Genomic DNA, 15657 nt, shown 5'->3' with positions numbered 1-15657 from the left:
CCATGTTGACCAGGATGGTCTCGATCTCTCGACCTCGTGATCCACCCGCCTCGGCCTCCCACAGTGCTGGGATTACAGGCTTGAGCCACCGCGCCTGGCCGAGGTCAGGACTTTGAGACCAGCCTGACCAACATGGTGAAACCCCATCTCCACTAAAAATACAAAAGTAGCCAGGCGTGGTGGTGCATGCCAGTAATCCCAACTACTTGGGAGGCTGAGGCAGGGGAATCGCTTGAACCTGGGAGGCAGAGATTATAGTGAGCCGATTGCGCCACTGCACTCCAAGACTGGGTGACAGAACCAGACTCCATCTCTTGATTAAAAAAAAAAAAAAAGATGTCCTAAAGGCTATATAAAGGCTGCAGGCAATTCAGAGACCAGTGGGAAAGGAAGCAGAGCAAAATGTTCTAATGTATCCTGGGTCAGAAAGAAACATCGTAATTTTTAATTTAAATATTAGTAATGTTTGTGTCATTAATCCTATTGTGTTTATATTTGTTTGTTTATTTAGAGACAGAGTCTTTGTCACCCAGTCTAAGAGGGCAGTGGCACAGTCATGGCTCACTGCAGCTTCAACATCTGGGATCTCAAGGGATCCCTCCCACCACAGCCTCCTGAGGAGCTGGGACTACAGGCACGTGCCACCATACCCAGCCAATTTTTGTGTGTGTTGTATAGATGAGGTCTCACTATGTTGCCCTGGATGTTCTTAAACTCCTGGGCTCAGGAGATCCTCCTGCCTCAGCCTCCCAAAGTGCCAGGATTACGAGTGTGAGCCACCATGCCTGGCCTATGTTTTATTTTTCTTATACATAAATAATAAACCAGGTGCAGTGGCTCGTGCCTGTAGTCCCAGGTACTTAGGAGGCTGAGGCAGTTGGATCATTTGAGCCCTCTCTAGCTTGGGTGATGGAGCAAGACCTCATTATCTGAAAAATAAAATAATTAATGTAATATAGCCTATAACATTTAAATACTCGAGTAAAAAGTTATTTATCAGAGGACAGAAACCTTACAAAAATATTACCTTGGCTGGGCACAGTGGCTCACACCTGTAATGTCAACACTTTGGGAGGCTGAGGTGGGCAGATCACCTGAGGTCAGGAGTTTGACACAGTGTTTAGTAGAAACCCTGTCACTACTAAAAATACAACATTAGCTGGGTGTGGTAGCACATGCCTGTAATCCCAACTAACTTGGGAGGCTAAGACAGGAGAATAACTTGAACCTGGGAGGCGGAGGTTGTAGTGAGCCGAGATCGTGTCATTACACTGCAGCCTGGGCAACAGGAGCGAAATTCTAAAAAAAATTTTTTTTTCTCATATGTATCAATTATTTAACTAGTCTGCCTCCTAATTGCTACTAATTGCCATTGTTAACTAGTTCCTATTGTTTATGTAATAGCATTAATCTAATAGAAAAGTAAATAATACAGAATAAATGATGCTGAGACAACTGAATATCCAGATGCAGACGGATGAGATTGAACTTAGAGCAGTACCCAAAAGTTAACTCAAAGTTGATCATGGGGAGCCAGGCGAGGTGGCTTATGCCTGTAATCCCAGCACTTTGGGAGGCCGAAACCGGTGGCTCATTTGAAGTCAGGAGTTCAAGACCACCAGTGTGGCCAACATGGCAAATCCCTGTCTCTCCTAAAAATACAAAATCAGCCAGGCGTGGTGGTGTGCATCTATAATCCCAGCTACTCGGCCGACTGACACATGAGAATCGCTTGAACCCAGAAGGCGGGGGTCACAGTGAGCCAAGATCACACCACTGCATTCTGGCCTGGCTGGCAGAGTGAGACTCGTCTCAAAAATAAGTAAATAAAAATAAAGTAGACCATAGACCTAAATGTTAGAGCTAAAATGACAACAACTTGAAGAAAGCAAAGGAGTAATGACCTTCATGACCTGAGTTAAGCAAAGCCGCCTAAGAAGCAAGACCAAAAGCACAAGTAGCAGAAGAAAAAAATCAGACAAACTGGACTCTGCTGGGGTTAACGTCTGTGCTTCAGCGTCAGGAAGGAAGAAGACAAACGGAATGGAGAACATATTTGCAAATCATGTATCTGATAAGGGACTTGAATTCAAAATACACAACGCTTAGAACAACTCAGTAATAAAAAGACAACCCAATTTAAAAATGGGACAAGCACGTAAATGGACATTTCTCCAAAAATTACCAATAGTCAGTAAGCACGTGGGAAGACACTCAGCATCGTCAGTCATTAGGAAATGCAAATCAAAACCACAGGGAGATAGCACTTCACACCCACGAGGACGGCTGGAGTGAAAACGACAGGTAATGACTGGTGTTGGGAAGGTGTGGAAGCATTGGAGCCCTCAGACACTCTTGTGGGAATGTAAAATGGCACAGCTGCTTTGGAAAACAGTTTGACGTTTCCTAGAAAGATCAGACAGCCTAGTGATGCCTGTGTGATTCGAGAATTGGGTTACCCTATGACCCAGCAGTCTCCTAGGTATCTGCCCAAGAGAAATGAAAACGTGTGTCCACACGCAGCTTGTACATCAGTGTCCGTGGAAGCATGAGTCATAATAGCCAAACAATGAAAACAACCTGAACGTTCCCTCCACTGATGAATGGATAAATGAAATGTGGTATATCCATACGGCAGACTGCTTTTGTCCACGGGAAGGAATAAAGTACTGATTCATGTGACAACACTGATGAGCCTTGAAAACATGCTGAGTGAAAGAAACCAGCCACAGAAGCTCACGTGATTCTGTGTATTGGCATGTCCAGGATAGGCAAATCCATGGAGACAGAAAGGAGATGGGCGGTTACCTGGGGTCAGGGATTAGAGGGAGACGGAAATGACTGTAGTCAGGTGCAGGATTTCTTTCTGAGGTTATGGACGCGTTCTAAAATTGGTTTTGGTGATGGTTGCACAACGCTGTAAATACACCAAAAACCACTGAATTGTACACTTTAAATGGGCCAATTGTATGGTATGTGAATTGTATCTCAATAAAACTGTTAAGATAACACACAGAAAGTACACAATAATATGTAATTTTGAAGAAATACCTGTTTTTTTATACATTGATGTTAAAGTAACATATTCATGTGAAAGTGACAACATACTTGTGCATAATTCTGTATTGCCATGTTTGGGGATTTTTTGGGTCTAGCATGGCTGTTTCCTGGGTTGGCTTCCTCTCGTCCTCTATCATTTGGATTAATAGGCATGAAATTTGTTGCTAGACGGCAAAATGCCCAAAAGCCTGTGAATTGCTTTGGTGGGGGTCCCACTGGAGAGGCAAGGATGTCCCCTCCAGTGTGGGTGGGCACAGGAAAGTGGCTCGTGCCCTAGCTGTGCCCCTGCAGCCTGGTCACAGCCTTACCCCTTACACCCCATTCTGGGCTCCAGCACGCCATGCTGCCACCCGCTGGGTAGCCTTCTGCTCATGCGGAACCCCCGCCTAGAGTGACTTCTGTGATGGCTCTGCCTGCCCAGACTTTACCCCTCAGTTCTGTTGATGCCCTCCGCCTGCTCCAGGCAGTCCGTTATGATTTCTCTGCCTTGCTCTGAAGCTGCAGCTGTAATTTGCAGCTCTTTGGAAGTCAGCATCTCTGTCCTACTGTGGGGTAGTTGGGTATCCATGAGCTGCTCCTCTGGGCTGAGGCTCAGGTATGACTCAGCTCTGCGTTTGCCGTGCCCAGTTGCAGCCAGGCACCAAACAGTCCTCCGTTCCACACCCCCACCCCCTTCCCACACCCCCACCCCCTTCCCACACCATGCACACCCAGTCTGCATCACAGGGCTTTGGCTCTCCACCTTCCCCAGCCCTGGGACTCGTGGCTGTGGGATGTGACCTTTCTGGCCTTCCTTTCCAAGATGAGTTTGATAGTTCCATATAGACCTGTGGGTGGATAGAATCGACTCTGTCTCTGAGCCCCCATCTGCCACATCATCAGCTCTGCACAGGAGCCTCATTAGTGACCTCCCGCCGCCACCCCACAGTCCCAGGGTGCCGTGCGGTGCCTCCTGGACTAGTGCCCTGGCTCCCTCTTCCCTCCCACTCATCAAACCCACCTTTTCTCACACCTAGTCCCAGGAAATGTCTTGTCTTTTCTTTTTTCTTTCTTTTGCTCTTCCTTTTTCCCCTTTTCTTTTTCCTTTCCGTTTTCCTTTTTCTTCCCCTTTCCTTTCCTTCCTCCTTTCCTTTCCTTCCCCCTTCCCCGTTTCCTCCTTTCCCCTTTCCTTTCCTTTTTTTCAGATAGAGTCTTGCTCTGTCACCCAGGCTGGAGTACAGTGGTGTGATCTTGGCTCACTGTAACCTCCGCCACCAGGTTGAAGCGATTCTCCCGCCTTAGCCTCCTGAGTAGCTGGGATTACAGGCGCCCACCACCCTGCCTGGCTAATTTTTGTATTTTTATTAGAGACGGGGTTTCATCATGTTGGCCAAGCTGGTCTTGAACTCCTGACTTCAGGTGATCCACCCGCCTTGGACTCCCAAAGTGCTGGTATTACAGGCAGGAGCCACCGCGACCGTCTGAAAACATCATTTCTAACTTCTTTTTGTGAGCTTGGAGAGGGCCAGCATGATGGCTCCAGGCCTGCTGTCAGGTTCCAGTCCCAGCTCCTCCACCTCCAGCCTCTGGGACCTCAGGCAGAGCATTTCCCCCAGTGCTTCTGTTTCCTCACCTGTGAAGCAGGGATGGGGAGCACTGATGTTCTGGTCCCTGGCCTGGCACGGTCGGAGAGCTGTCCACATGTGCCTCTGGGGAACCACATCCTCTACACAGGGGATGGAGAGGGCCATGTGGTGGGATCTGAGAGGCTTGGTTTGAGAGCTGCCTCTGCATGGAGTGGGGTGGGGGCAGGCCAGTCCCTCTCCCTCACCTGGCACATAGGAATGAGCACCTCTGCCCTGCAGCTCGCAGGGCCCAGGTGAGGAGCCTGGCCCAGCTCCCAAGCAGGGCATGTCCAAGTGTGTGTGAGCAGAGCCTACCAGAGCAGGGGTTCCCCAAGACCAGGACTCTGGTGTGGCTGCAGCCCCCTGCCTGTGAGGGGTGCAGAGGGCCTGGGCCCACTGAGCTGCCATGCCCTGTGCTTCTTTTTCAGTTCCCAATGGGTCCCGGCTCGGACGGTCCGATGGGCGGCATGGGCGGCATGGAGCCACACCACATGAACGGATCATTAGGTGAGTGGCCCTGCTTTTGCAGTGCCCCGCCCTGCCTGGGCAGCCAGTTCTGTGCCTCAGCTCTGGGCTCAGCTGGGCTTGGTACACAGCCCCGGCCAGCTCGGCTGGGCACACAGGAAGATCCTAAGAAAAGGATGCCACCCAGAAACTTCTCTGCACAGAAAGTCCTCCGCACAGTGTGGGACTTGGATGGAAGGGCTTAGAGGCCTGAGGAGCCCCGAGAGTTGGGGAGACCCTCCGTGGAAGAGCAGGCAAGAAACTGAATTGGATTCTTTTTTCTTTCCAGGGTCAGGCGACATAGATGGACTTCCAAAAGTGAGTGTGCGCTCGGCCTCCCTGGCGGCGCCCCAGCTGTGTGGGCAGGTTGTTGGGGACACAGGTGCTCACCTCCTCTCCTCTTTCCACAGAATTCTCCTAACAACATAAGTGGCATTAGCAATCCTCCAGGCACCCCTCGAGATGACGGCGAGCTAGGAGGGAACTTCCTCCACTCCTTTCAGAACGACAATGTAAGTCTCGCCCCCTGCCCACTGCTGTCATCCCCAAGGCCTGGGGAGTCTAACCTAACAAGTTGTGAGCTGCGGGGCCGGGCCGCAGCCTGCCAGCTGAGCCGGTGGCCACGTTAACAGGCTTTCTACCTCAGTTATTTTTCCAGCAGCAGTGTGCAGCCCTGACGCCGCCCCGAGACTGCCTGCTGGTAGGGCCTTCTGGAGGCAGCTCTGCAGGCTGGACGCCTCTGGCACTAATTAAGCTGATATGGCCGGCAGAGCCCTGGGCTGAGAGAGTTGGGGCAGCATTGCCCCAAGGGTCCATTTCCATCTGTCCAATGGGGAAAGGTTCATGCAACCAGTGATTTTCAGGGCCCCCAACACAGAGGGGTCAGCCGTGTGCTCTTCCGTAGAGGGCTTCTGTGTGCATTCTCATTTGAAGAAACAGTGTTATGATTAAGCAGCTTTCCAGAACCCCAGACTGCCAGCCTGGGCAACATGGCGAAACCTCATCTCTACACAAAAATACAAAGTTTAGCCAGCATGGTGGCGCATGCCTGTAGTCTCAGCTACTTGGGAGGCGAAGGTGAGAGGATCGCTTGAGCCCAGGAGGTTGCCTGCTGTGAACCTTGATCGCACCACGGCACTCCAGCCTAAGTGACAGAGTGAGACCCCTGTCTTAAAAACAAAAACAGAGCCCCAGACTGGCCCCACCCCAGGGCACCCTGGCTGTGCTCCAGCTCGTGAAAGCCAGTTGCCTACAGTCTGGAGGCCTGCGCTGGGCAAGGGCAGGGGCTGACTGGAGAGAAGAGGATGACTCAGAGGGGCAGGAGCAGGGGAGGCCCTGTCAGCTGCCATAGCTCCCAGCACAAGGGCAGGCTGGCACTGAGAAGTGGTTCTTAGCTCCCGCCTCCTGGCCTTTATCCTACCCTGCCGGCCCCCTGCCCACTCTGTGCCACCATGTGCCCCTCAGCCCAGCCACAGCCCCAGATAAGCCCTGCTCAGTTCTGTGCAGTCAAACCAGGCTCCCCGCGCCTCGGTGTGTCAGAAGCCTCCCCACAACCCTCACCCCCTCTTCTCTGCTTCTCCCTTCCAGTATTCTCCAAGCATGACGATGAGTGTGTGATTCCCCCTTCTCCAAGACGCTGAGAGAGCCGGCATTGCAGGCGGGAAGATGCCAGAAATTATGCAAGAAGTGAGGTGTCATTATCCAGGAGCTGGTGGGGAGGGCATCTCCCTGCTCCCCTCAACCCCCTTCCACCCCCTTCACGCCCTCCACCTTTCCCAATTCTAGTTTCATGCAATAAAAAGGCCGAACTTTTTATTCCATAAAACATGAAGGACAAAACTCAAAAATGTATTTCGAGTCAGTGACCAGGAAAATCCCACCCCTTGCTCTTTCCCCAAAGGACCTTTTCAGTACATGACACTTTTTTTGTTGTTTTTTTTGTTTGTTTGTTTGGGATTTTACCGTCGTTGGGAGTTTTTTATTTGTTTTCAGGGGGGTTTTTTTGGGGAAAATTTTTTTTAAATGGAAGCTTCTAGCAAGCCCCCCACCCCAATCAACCCCTATGCTTTCTTCTTAAAAAAAAAAAGAAAAAGGAAAAGGAAAAAAAAGAAAACCAGAAGCCCTGCTGACTGTGCCCAAGCCCTTCTACCAGGAAAGCTAGTCTAGGTGTGAGAGCCTACATTGTCTGTAGCCATCAAAAATAATAATAAACTGGACAGTTTACAATCGGTGGTTTCTTTCAAAAGGCCTTTTTTGGAAAGAAGGAAAGGCAGTCACCGTTTTCCACTGGGGGTTTTGGTTTGTGCAGCGGGCAGGGGAGGAGCGGGAACATGTTTGTTCTGGCTTGATTTCTGCGGCAACAGCAGTGGCACCCTTGGAGCCCAGAACCCAGCACCCTCATCCTGTGGCCGGAGGGGCCAGACCACCGACCCCTTTCAGGATTCCACCACAGCCGAGCCCGTCGCTGTGACCCGGTGGCATGCACTGTTCCCAGGACGCCTTCCTCCTCCTCCTCCGCCTCTCCTGGACCTCCCTCCTGTCCTGGCCTCCCTGCCTCTCCAGCCCCTCCTCTGCCCCCACCCCAGTCTTCCCAGTGAGAATCCTGCCAGCTGGGTGGTGGCCTGGCGCAGAGTAGGAGAGGCTGCCACTGACAGGATGGCTATGACCTGGGACGTGGAAACAGTGACCTTGCATTCTGGTCCCAAGATCCTCGCATCAGTGTCATCGTGTGCACCGGCAGGGGGGCTGGAGCTCCGGTTTTCTTTTGTTTTTTCTCTTTATTCATCCTTTCTCAAAGATGGGATACTGACCAGAATTGCTCTGTATATGCTTGGGACTGGATGGAAAGACTTTGGAGCAGCTATGGGGGTGGGGGGACACTGACAACCAAACAGACGTGCTGTCTCTGGTCCTGCTTTTATTTTCAAAACCAACAAGCCCGACAGTGGAGCCTGTCCCCTCCCGGGAGGGTGCTCACAGCCCCACTCACCTCATCACCCCACAGAAACCTTTGTGTCTTACCCTGGAAGACACCCGAATTCTTTGTACATTGACACGCCCTTCTCCCTCCCTCCCTCCCTCCCCTGTAGCTGGTCTTTGTTTTACTCCCTCCCTTTTCTAATCCATGTATATCATATTATGTGAGATATCATCTGCCTGAAAAAAGACTTTGTGCGGATTATTGGGAACATTGTAGCTGTTTCTGTGTTTTTTCTTACCTTGTAGTCTGGTTCTGAATTAAGAGAGGAAAAAAAAAGTAATTATGATACATTGTAGTTTGTGTACGATATATGTTGATAACGTTTTATTAAAGGGACATCTTTTTTCCGCAGCCCTTCCTGACCTGTTTGGGGAATGTGGGTTCGAGTTTATTACACTGATGACAAAATGCAGGGTGACTTGTTGGGGACAGGTTTTGTTCCTGGTGCATAACAGGATGAGGTTTTGTGTTTGAGGCATCTGTCGCCTTTTCCTGAGCCTGCAAGTTCTGTGTTCTTGTGGAGTCGTGATGGCCTCTGCAGAAGGTGGGTTGGGAGGGAGGGTGTTGGTCTCACTTTAAATATTTGGGGGCCTTCTAAAAGCCAGTTTCTGTTTCTTGTGTTGCAAGCACATTTTGGCTGGCTGGCATATCTTTTATTTTTCTGGAAGTAGAAAAAGGTTCTTGTTTTTCAAAGCCCTGTTTCCTATGGGGAGTCCCCATCTGCCAGAAGGGCCCTGTAGGCCACAGCCATTCCCTGCTGCCCCCCACTCAGGTAGGGCTGGCTTCGCCCCAGGTCCCCAGCTGAAGTGCCTGCTGTTTGCCACTGTAGGGGAGCACAGGGAGGTTGGTTTTTTTTCCCTAAACCTCCAAGGCAGTGTGGGAGCCCTCGAAGGGCTTTGAGAGTAAGCCTACTTAAATTTTGGAAAACATGCTGGTGGCATCCTGGGAGATGGATCTGCTGGGGCTGGCAGGATGTGGAGGGAGCCATTCCCAGATGACATCTAGGCAAGAAATGCTGAGGGCTAGGGTGAAGTAAGCCGCTGTGAATCTGACTTGCACAATGACTAGAACTTTCTACTTCCCTGGAGCTCTGGGGACCTCATTCTAGGCCTGCAGCAGGAGTGGGTGCTGGGGTGGGTGGGTGGGAGGACACTGGGTGCCCGAGCAAAGTTCAGGGTCAGCCCATGTTTATAAGGCCCTTAGGGGACCAGATAGCAAATGGCCAGGTTTAAATTTTGCTTTTGCTGCAGCTTGCCGTGTGGCTGTGGACAAATTAGTTTATACTTCTGTTTCCTCGGCAGCAGAATGGGGGATGATGGTTTGCCTGCCTCATGGGCTGTGAAGTTATCACCAGAAAGTACTTAGAACAGTGCCACGCACGGACTAAGAGCGGTACGTGTTCACTACAAGTGATGTTAGTCATGTGGGGAGAGTCCAAATGGGTGTGTTGGGGAGTAGCTAGGAGGATCTAAAAGATTCCATCTGGTTCTTCCCTCTTCACCTTGGTACAAGGTTTCCTAGGCTTTGCTCAGCACAGCCACCTTTATTGGAAAAGCATACTCATTGGAGAGATGAGGAGACTGAGGCTTTGACTAGCCTGTTATCAATGGTGCTGACTCAGGGCTGGGGAAAGGTTGGGAGGATGCGACATTTGTCCAATACCTGTGTCCCTTTGGAGCAAGAGTCAGGTATAGACAAGAGCCGTGGGATTGGGGTGCTGAGCCAGGAGAAGCCTGGTCACAGAGTCCAGCCTGGGAGGAGTGCCTGCTGTGTGCTGTGCTGCCTCTCTGCCTGAGGCCCCTCGGCAGCCCTGCAGTTGCCTTCACAACAAAGATGGCCCTGGTGCAGGTTAGTCTGGCCTTCCTCAGGGGCAGGTCTCTGAAAAAGAACTGGTTCTTGTTCACCAGGTGTTTTTACTGCCTGGGGCCAGGCCAGAGCTCTACATGAGCCAGTGGAAAGATCCTGAAATAAGCAGGAGAAAAGGGAGAGTCAGGCCAGTCCTTCCACAAAGGAGTGCTTCGGCCTATCACCGAGAGGTTCAGGAGTCGGGGCCGGACCGCAGCTTTCCTGTTGCAGTCATGGCTGTCCAAAGGCCCCTCAATTCTAAGGGTCAGTTGGCCTGGGGTGGCAAAGCTAGGATCAGGCCTGAGGACCCCAAACCTGCTTCCCTGCTGGGCATCCCCACTGTCCCCTGCCCCAGAGCCAGGAAATAAATCACTGACACCAGCAGCAGCACAGCTACTAAGGTGCTCAGCCAGAGCAGGGCTCCACCTGGGGGTAAGGCTGCTCAGCCTGGCTGCCTGGTGACCTGAGGGATCCCTCTGCCCCAGTCTGCTATCCCATGAAGTGGTGGGCTGTGTTCCCAGATTCCACAGACTCCAGGAGACTGATCCCAGAGCATATCTGGGGCCCTTCTGAGGGCTCTGGCCCTGAACTGAGAGGAGCTGGGTCTCTTGGAGTTCAGGCTGTGTCTGCAAACCTGGTCTGCAGAGCTGCGGGGCTCCCCTGGACTTCAGTAGAGTGACTGTGCAGGGTGGGAGAAGGGGCTACAGGCAGATGAGCCTTACTCTGCCTAGCCCTGGGCTCACTGGGTACAGGCACTGGAGGCTTGGAGTTGGGGCTGAGGGTTGGAAATAAAAGATGAGACCAAACGAGGCTGGGTGCTGGAAGGCAGAGTCTGTTCTGTCCTCTTGTCTGTTCCCAGGGCACCTGTGGAGCTGCAGAACCTGGCATCTGGTTTCTGGAATTTAGCCACGCCCTTGGTTTCCTGCCTCCATGTCAGCCCTCCAGTGCCACAAAGACCGTCTCACTTTTGAGCTTCCACAGACTTCCTTCTTTCCATCCATCCACCCATTCATGTGTCTTGTGAGCACTCCTTTTATGCCAGGGGTGGTTCTGGCACTAGGGTTACAGTAGTGAATAGACACAGAAAGACGGAGATGCCCTTTGTGGAGGTAGGCAGGCTGCAGGAAGAGCTCTGTCTAGCAAGTTAAATTTGAGATGCTGACTTGATATCCAGTAAAGACGTCAAGTAGGCAGGTCTGAGCTAGAGACATATGGTGGGAGTTGTTGGCATTTAGAGGGTCTTAGAAGCCACAAGACTGGCTGAAATCATCTAGAGAATGAATGGAAAAGAGGCCAAAGGACTGGGTCCTGACATCTGGGGAATGGTCACAGAGCAGTGGGTAGTCCAGGAGAGCAAGAGGCCCTGATGGCCAAAAGAAGGAAGGGGGTACAGAGAGGAGAGTGCTTCCTGGTAATGGAGAACCCAGGTAGTCACGCCCACTATGGCCATGGGACAAAGTCCAGGCTGCTCACAGCTTCCAGACAGCTGCAGGGCATGGAAGGGCCCTGCACAATCCTGATTTTCCTTGCCCCTCAGCACTTCACCTCCAACTCTGTAGGACTCTGTGGATGTCTGCACAGCCAGGGCCTTTGTTCCTGCTGGCCCCGCCTCCTTCCCACTTGCCCTTTGGAACCTAGCTTAGATGGCCTCTCCTCCTGAAAGCCTTCCTGGCTAGAGTAGCTCTCTCGCTGGGTCCCCACAACCTGGTTGAGTGTATGCCTCCCCCATCAGGCTGGGAGCTCCTCTAAGCCAGGGACCATGTAAGAGCCTTTTTTGTCCCCAGAATCACCAGCACAGGTCCTGGTGCGCAGTAGGTACACAATGAGTGCTCTTGGAATAACAATGTTGTTGAGTCGTCACCCCGGAACGTGCTCAGTGGCACCCCTCCCTACAGTATGCTGTCACCTGTGGGTGGGTAGGTGCCCAAATATGGGGAAGGAAGTGGCCTTTGTGGGTATCTCCTACTGCCAAGCCAAAGGAGACTACTCTGGCTGTGTCCACCCAGTACCCTGGGAGCTCCTGAAGGGCGGGGACCACATCTCCTTCATTCTGTAACTTACGCTTCCAGCACAACACCTGGCATACAGTAGGTGCTTATTAAATGGGCTGCCTCTAGAGGAGGTCGGGCTCAGTCTCCAGTCCTGACCTATTCTTGGGTTCCATCATTGGCCCAGCTGGGGAGGAGACCCATGGGTCTCACGTGCACACATCTGTGTGTGCACAAGTCTGTGTGGTATGCATGTGTGCACACGTGTGTGTGTGTGTGAAAGCTGGCAGGGGCCATGTTGCTCTGACAGGCTGGCCTCTAAGGGATGGAGGTCCTGCCCTGGGCAGCAAGCCCACGCCTCATATCCAAAGACTCCACTGGATGCAGTCTTCAGATATGAGGAGATACAGCCTGAGGGGAGAGGGTCCCTGGACCTGGGGTGGGGGGTTTTCCAGCAGTGAAGCAGGTAGGCCTTATGGGTCATGGACATCTGAGTGTCCATGTTGAAGAGAGACAGAGACACTCGGGTCACCTGCATGCTTTCTGAGACTGACCCACAGCAAAAGAGGAACCAGGGAGATGCTGTCTAAAGCCCGAGAGGATCCTGTCCTGCTCCTTCCCAGAGCCCTGTGAGATGTCACAGGGCCTCTGCCAAGCACCTGCCCCGGTCCAGCCTGCACCAGCCTTGGGAAAGAACAGAGATCAGCCTAAAGTGAGGTCCCCTCAAGCAAGTCCCCCTTTCCACCGGGTTTCTGAGAACCCCAAACTCATTCACTTGAAACCTCCTTGTCGAATGCAACCTATTTGATCTAAAAGTGGGGAAACCTGCATCCCCATTTTGCCAACAAGGAAGCTGAGGATCTGACAGCACAGCTGGAATACAGGAGGCTCCTGAAAGTGGGTTCCCCACAGGCCAAATCAGAATTCCCTTGCCACTGAAGCTTGCTGGAAATGAACTGAAGAACTTTTGAATGGATCAACCAGGCACTTAAGTATATGAGTGGAAAAATATGTTCACAAAGGGAACGTCACCATTTCACTTCCCAGTCTGTTGCTGGAAGTTCCTATGGTGGGGTTTCACTACCCTGCACGACCCGGCGCAGCACTCCTCTCCCTGCCTCATGCTCCTGCTCCTTCCCCAGCCCACTGGCTGAGGAACCGTCCTGGGCTGGAGGCTGGCTGAGGCCCTCAGGTTCCACTGCATCGCTTCCTCTCCTGCGTTGAATGACGGAGTGGGGACGAGGCTGGTAGACATTTGGGAATTGGAGAAGCAAGAACCTCTCTGTGGAGGGGCAGTTGTCATGACACAGGAGCTTTCCAGCTCTTCACACTACATCATGTGGTCTCTGAGCCTGTTTCTTCATCTCTATGGGGACAATAGAAAACCTCCAGTCCTGCCTGCCTGGCTTTGCACATCAGCTGCACCCAGTAGCTCCCTTGACCAGAGACTGCAGTTGGGCTCCAGGCTCCACAACTTCGCACTAAGGCCGGCATCCGGGCTGTCCTCGTTCAGGGTGGGTTGGGAGGAAGATGGGCTACCCAGGCCTGCCCTGCAACCCCAGCCCCCTTCTAGGCAGTCCTCGAGCAACAAGGTCATCTGCTGACGGGCCGCTTACTCAGAGCCTCCATCCCGCTCACTCAGGGCTCAAGTTCGTCTCCCCCTCCCTCCCCTCCAAGCAGTCTCCAGGAGCTTCGGCCTCCTCAGGATCATGCAGAGCCACCACCACTTGCCCAAGGATCACCGCAGTGGCCTCCAGCTGGACTCCTGTCATCCCGCCAGCTCCTCCTCTGTACTCCCAACAGTGTTCTTTAAAAAAAACATTTGACTCAGCAATTCCACTGCTAGGAACTTACCCAGTGGCTCTGCAGGCAAAAGTAAGACACATGAATGAGGACGCTCACTGTACTATTATTTCTAATAACAACTGGAAACAACCCGGATCGCCATTAACAGATACTAATGCGGCAGCCCAAAACAATGAAGAGATCCTATGTGCTGATGTGGCAAGAGCCTATGACCCAGGGACATCAGGTAAAAGGAAGTGCAGAACAGGCTATAAACAGGATGACTCCTCAGTCACGTACGTATGTGTGTTCTTACAGACACACATTTTCACCAACAGCATGAAAGAAACTCTAAGCTCTGTTATCATTAGGGAAAAGGACTAGCTGGGGACTGCCTTGGGTGGGTCAACTTATATTTTCCTGAACTCTGAACTTTTATCATTTATGTGTAATTGTTTCCTGTCTGTAAAATAAAAGTAAAACGGGCAACAGGGCTCAGAGTCCCCGGGGCCCCAGGTCAGCTCCCCTGGGAGGTGAGGTGTTTGGTATTCTGGCCCCTCCCAAGCCGGCCACTCCAGCCCCAGCCTAGCCCCCAGCGCTCCCCACTTCCAGTCACTCCCCATCCCCAGAGTCCTCTGTGGCTGGCTGCTTTTCCTGGTAATCCCTCCTGTTCCCTCCCCACCTGCCTAGCCTGAAAGGTAAGCTGTCAAGTGGAAAGAGCCCAAGCCTGGGAGGCAGAGACACAGGCAGGACGCCCCTTTGCCACTGCCTAGCTGAGAGCTCCTCCCTCTGCTGGAAGTTCCCACACTAACTGCTCTCAGCAGTCCCTCAGCAGGAATTACAGCCCAACAAAGCCACCTCGCCCAAGGTCCCGCCTTTGGGGGCTCTCAGGAAGCAGCACATATCCAATGGCTGGTGCCAGGCCAGGGGTGTTTGTAGAAGGCTCAACTCCTTTGCCTCTGGCTCCAGAATGCCCATGAACAGGGTGAGGCCTCAGGTGCAGCCACACAGCTCGGGCCCGCCATCCCCCACCTGCTGTTGCCTTCGCTCTCTTCAAATAAAAGTCTCCCAAGCGTTTGCTTGGGGACGCTGACCTACAGCACCAGCTGGGTGACCTTGGACAAATTCCTTTAATTATCCATGTTTTCTCCTTAGGGCCTAGAACAGTGAATGGCACATGCTAGGCATGCAATATTTTCTTTTTTCTTTTTGAGATGGGAGTTTTGCTCTTGTTGCCCAGGCTGGAGTGCAATGGCATGATCTCAGCTCACTGCAACCTCTGCCTTCTGGGTTTAAGTGATTCTCCTGCCTCATGCTCCCAAGTAGCTGGGATTACAGGCATGAACCACCCCCACGCCTACCCAGTGTTTTTCTTTTTTTTTTTTTTCTTTTTCTTTTTTTTTTTGAGACAGAGTTTCACTCTTGTTACCCAGGCTGGAGTGCAATGGCGCAATCTCGGCTCACCGCAACCTCCGCCTCCTGGGTTCAGGCAATTCTCCTGCCTCAGCCTCCTGAGTAGCTGGGATTACAGGCACGCACCACCATGCCCAGCTAATTTTTTGTAGTTTTAGTAGAGACGGGGTTTCACTATGTTGACCAGGATGGTCTCGATCTCTTGACCTCATGATCCACCCGCCTCGGCCTCCCAAAGTGCTGGGATTACAGGCGTGAGCCACCGCGCCTGGCCTGCAGCGTTTTTCTTGAATATGGAAATGACGCTGACCTTTTAAGGGGTGTGTGGAGATGAAAGATGCTGTGTATAAGGTGCTTGCATGGCAACGGTGTCTGGCACAGATCACGACGTGACATTATTTGGACAGAGGCCAGCTGAACCAAGGGTGTACTTGGCCCATTAACCAGGATACGAGGGAGAAATCTACAGTAAATATTC

General features: G+C 52.1%; 1 protein-coding gene across 4 annotated transcripts in view; it reads left to right on the top strand.

The window, feature by feature from the left end:
* SSBP3 (single stranded DNA binding protein 3) overlaps window positions 1–8499 on the top strand; it is a 181453-nt gene extending 172954 nt beyond the window's left edge. For 2 of the 4 annotated variants that reach the window (XM_017504455.2, XM_017504453.2), the window contains 4 exons: window positions 5093–5171; window positions 5458–5486; window positions 5579–5680; window positions 6756–8356. In XM_017504455.2, the coding sequence (XP_017359944.1) occupies window positions 5093–5171; window positions 5458–5486; window positions 5579–5680; window positions 6756–6785 (240 nt within the window). In that variant the 3' untranslated portion in view covers window positions 6786–8356. Of the gene's footprint in view, window positions 1–5092; window positions 5172–5457; window positions 5487–5578; window positions 5681–6755 lie in introns of all 4 variants that reach the window. The other 2 variants (XM_017504452.1, XM_017504454.2) reach the window with 2 other exon arrangements.
* The last annotated feature ends 7158 nt before the right edge of the window (window positions 8500–15657 follow it).

Source organism: Cebus imitator, unplaced genomic scaffold, assembly GCF_001604975.1.
Source record: "Cebus imitator isolate Cc_AM_T3 unplaced genomic scaffold, Cebus_imitator-1.0 Scaffold322, whole genome shotgun sequence".
NCBI classification, from domain to species: domain Eukaryota; kingdom Metazoa; phylum Chordata; class Mammalia; order Primates; family Cebidae; genus Cebus; species Cebus imitator.
This window is presented reverse-complemented; position numbering and strand designations above follow the sequence as displayed.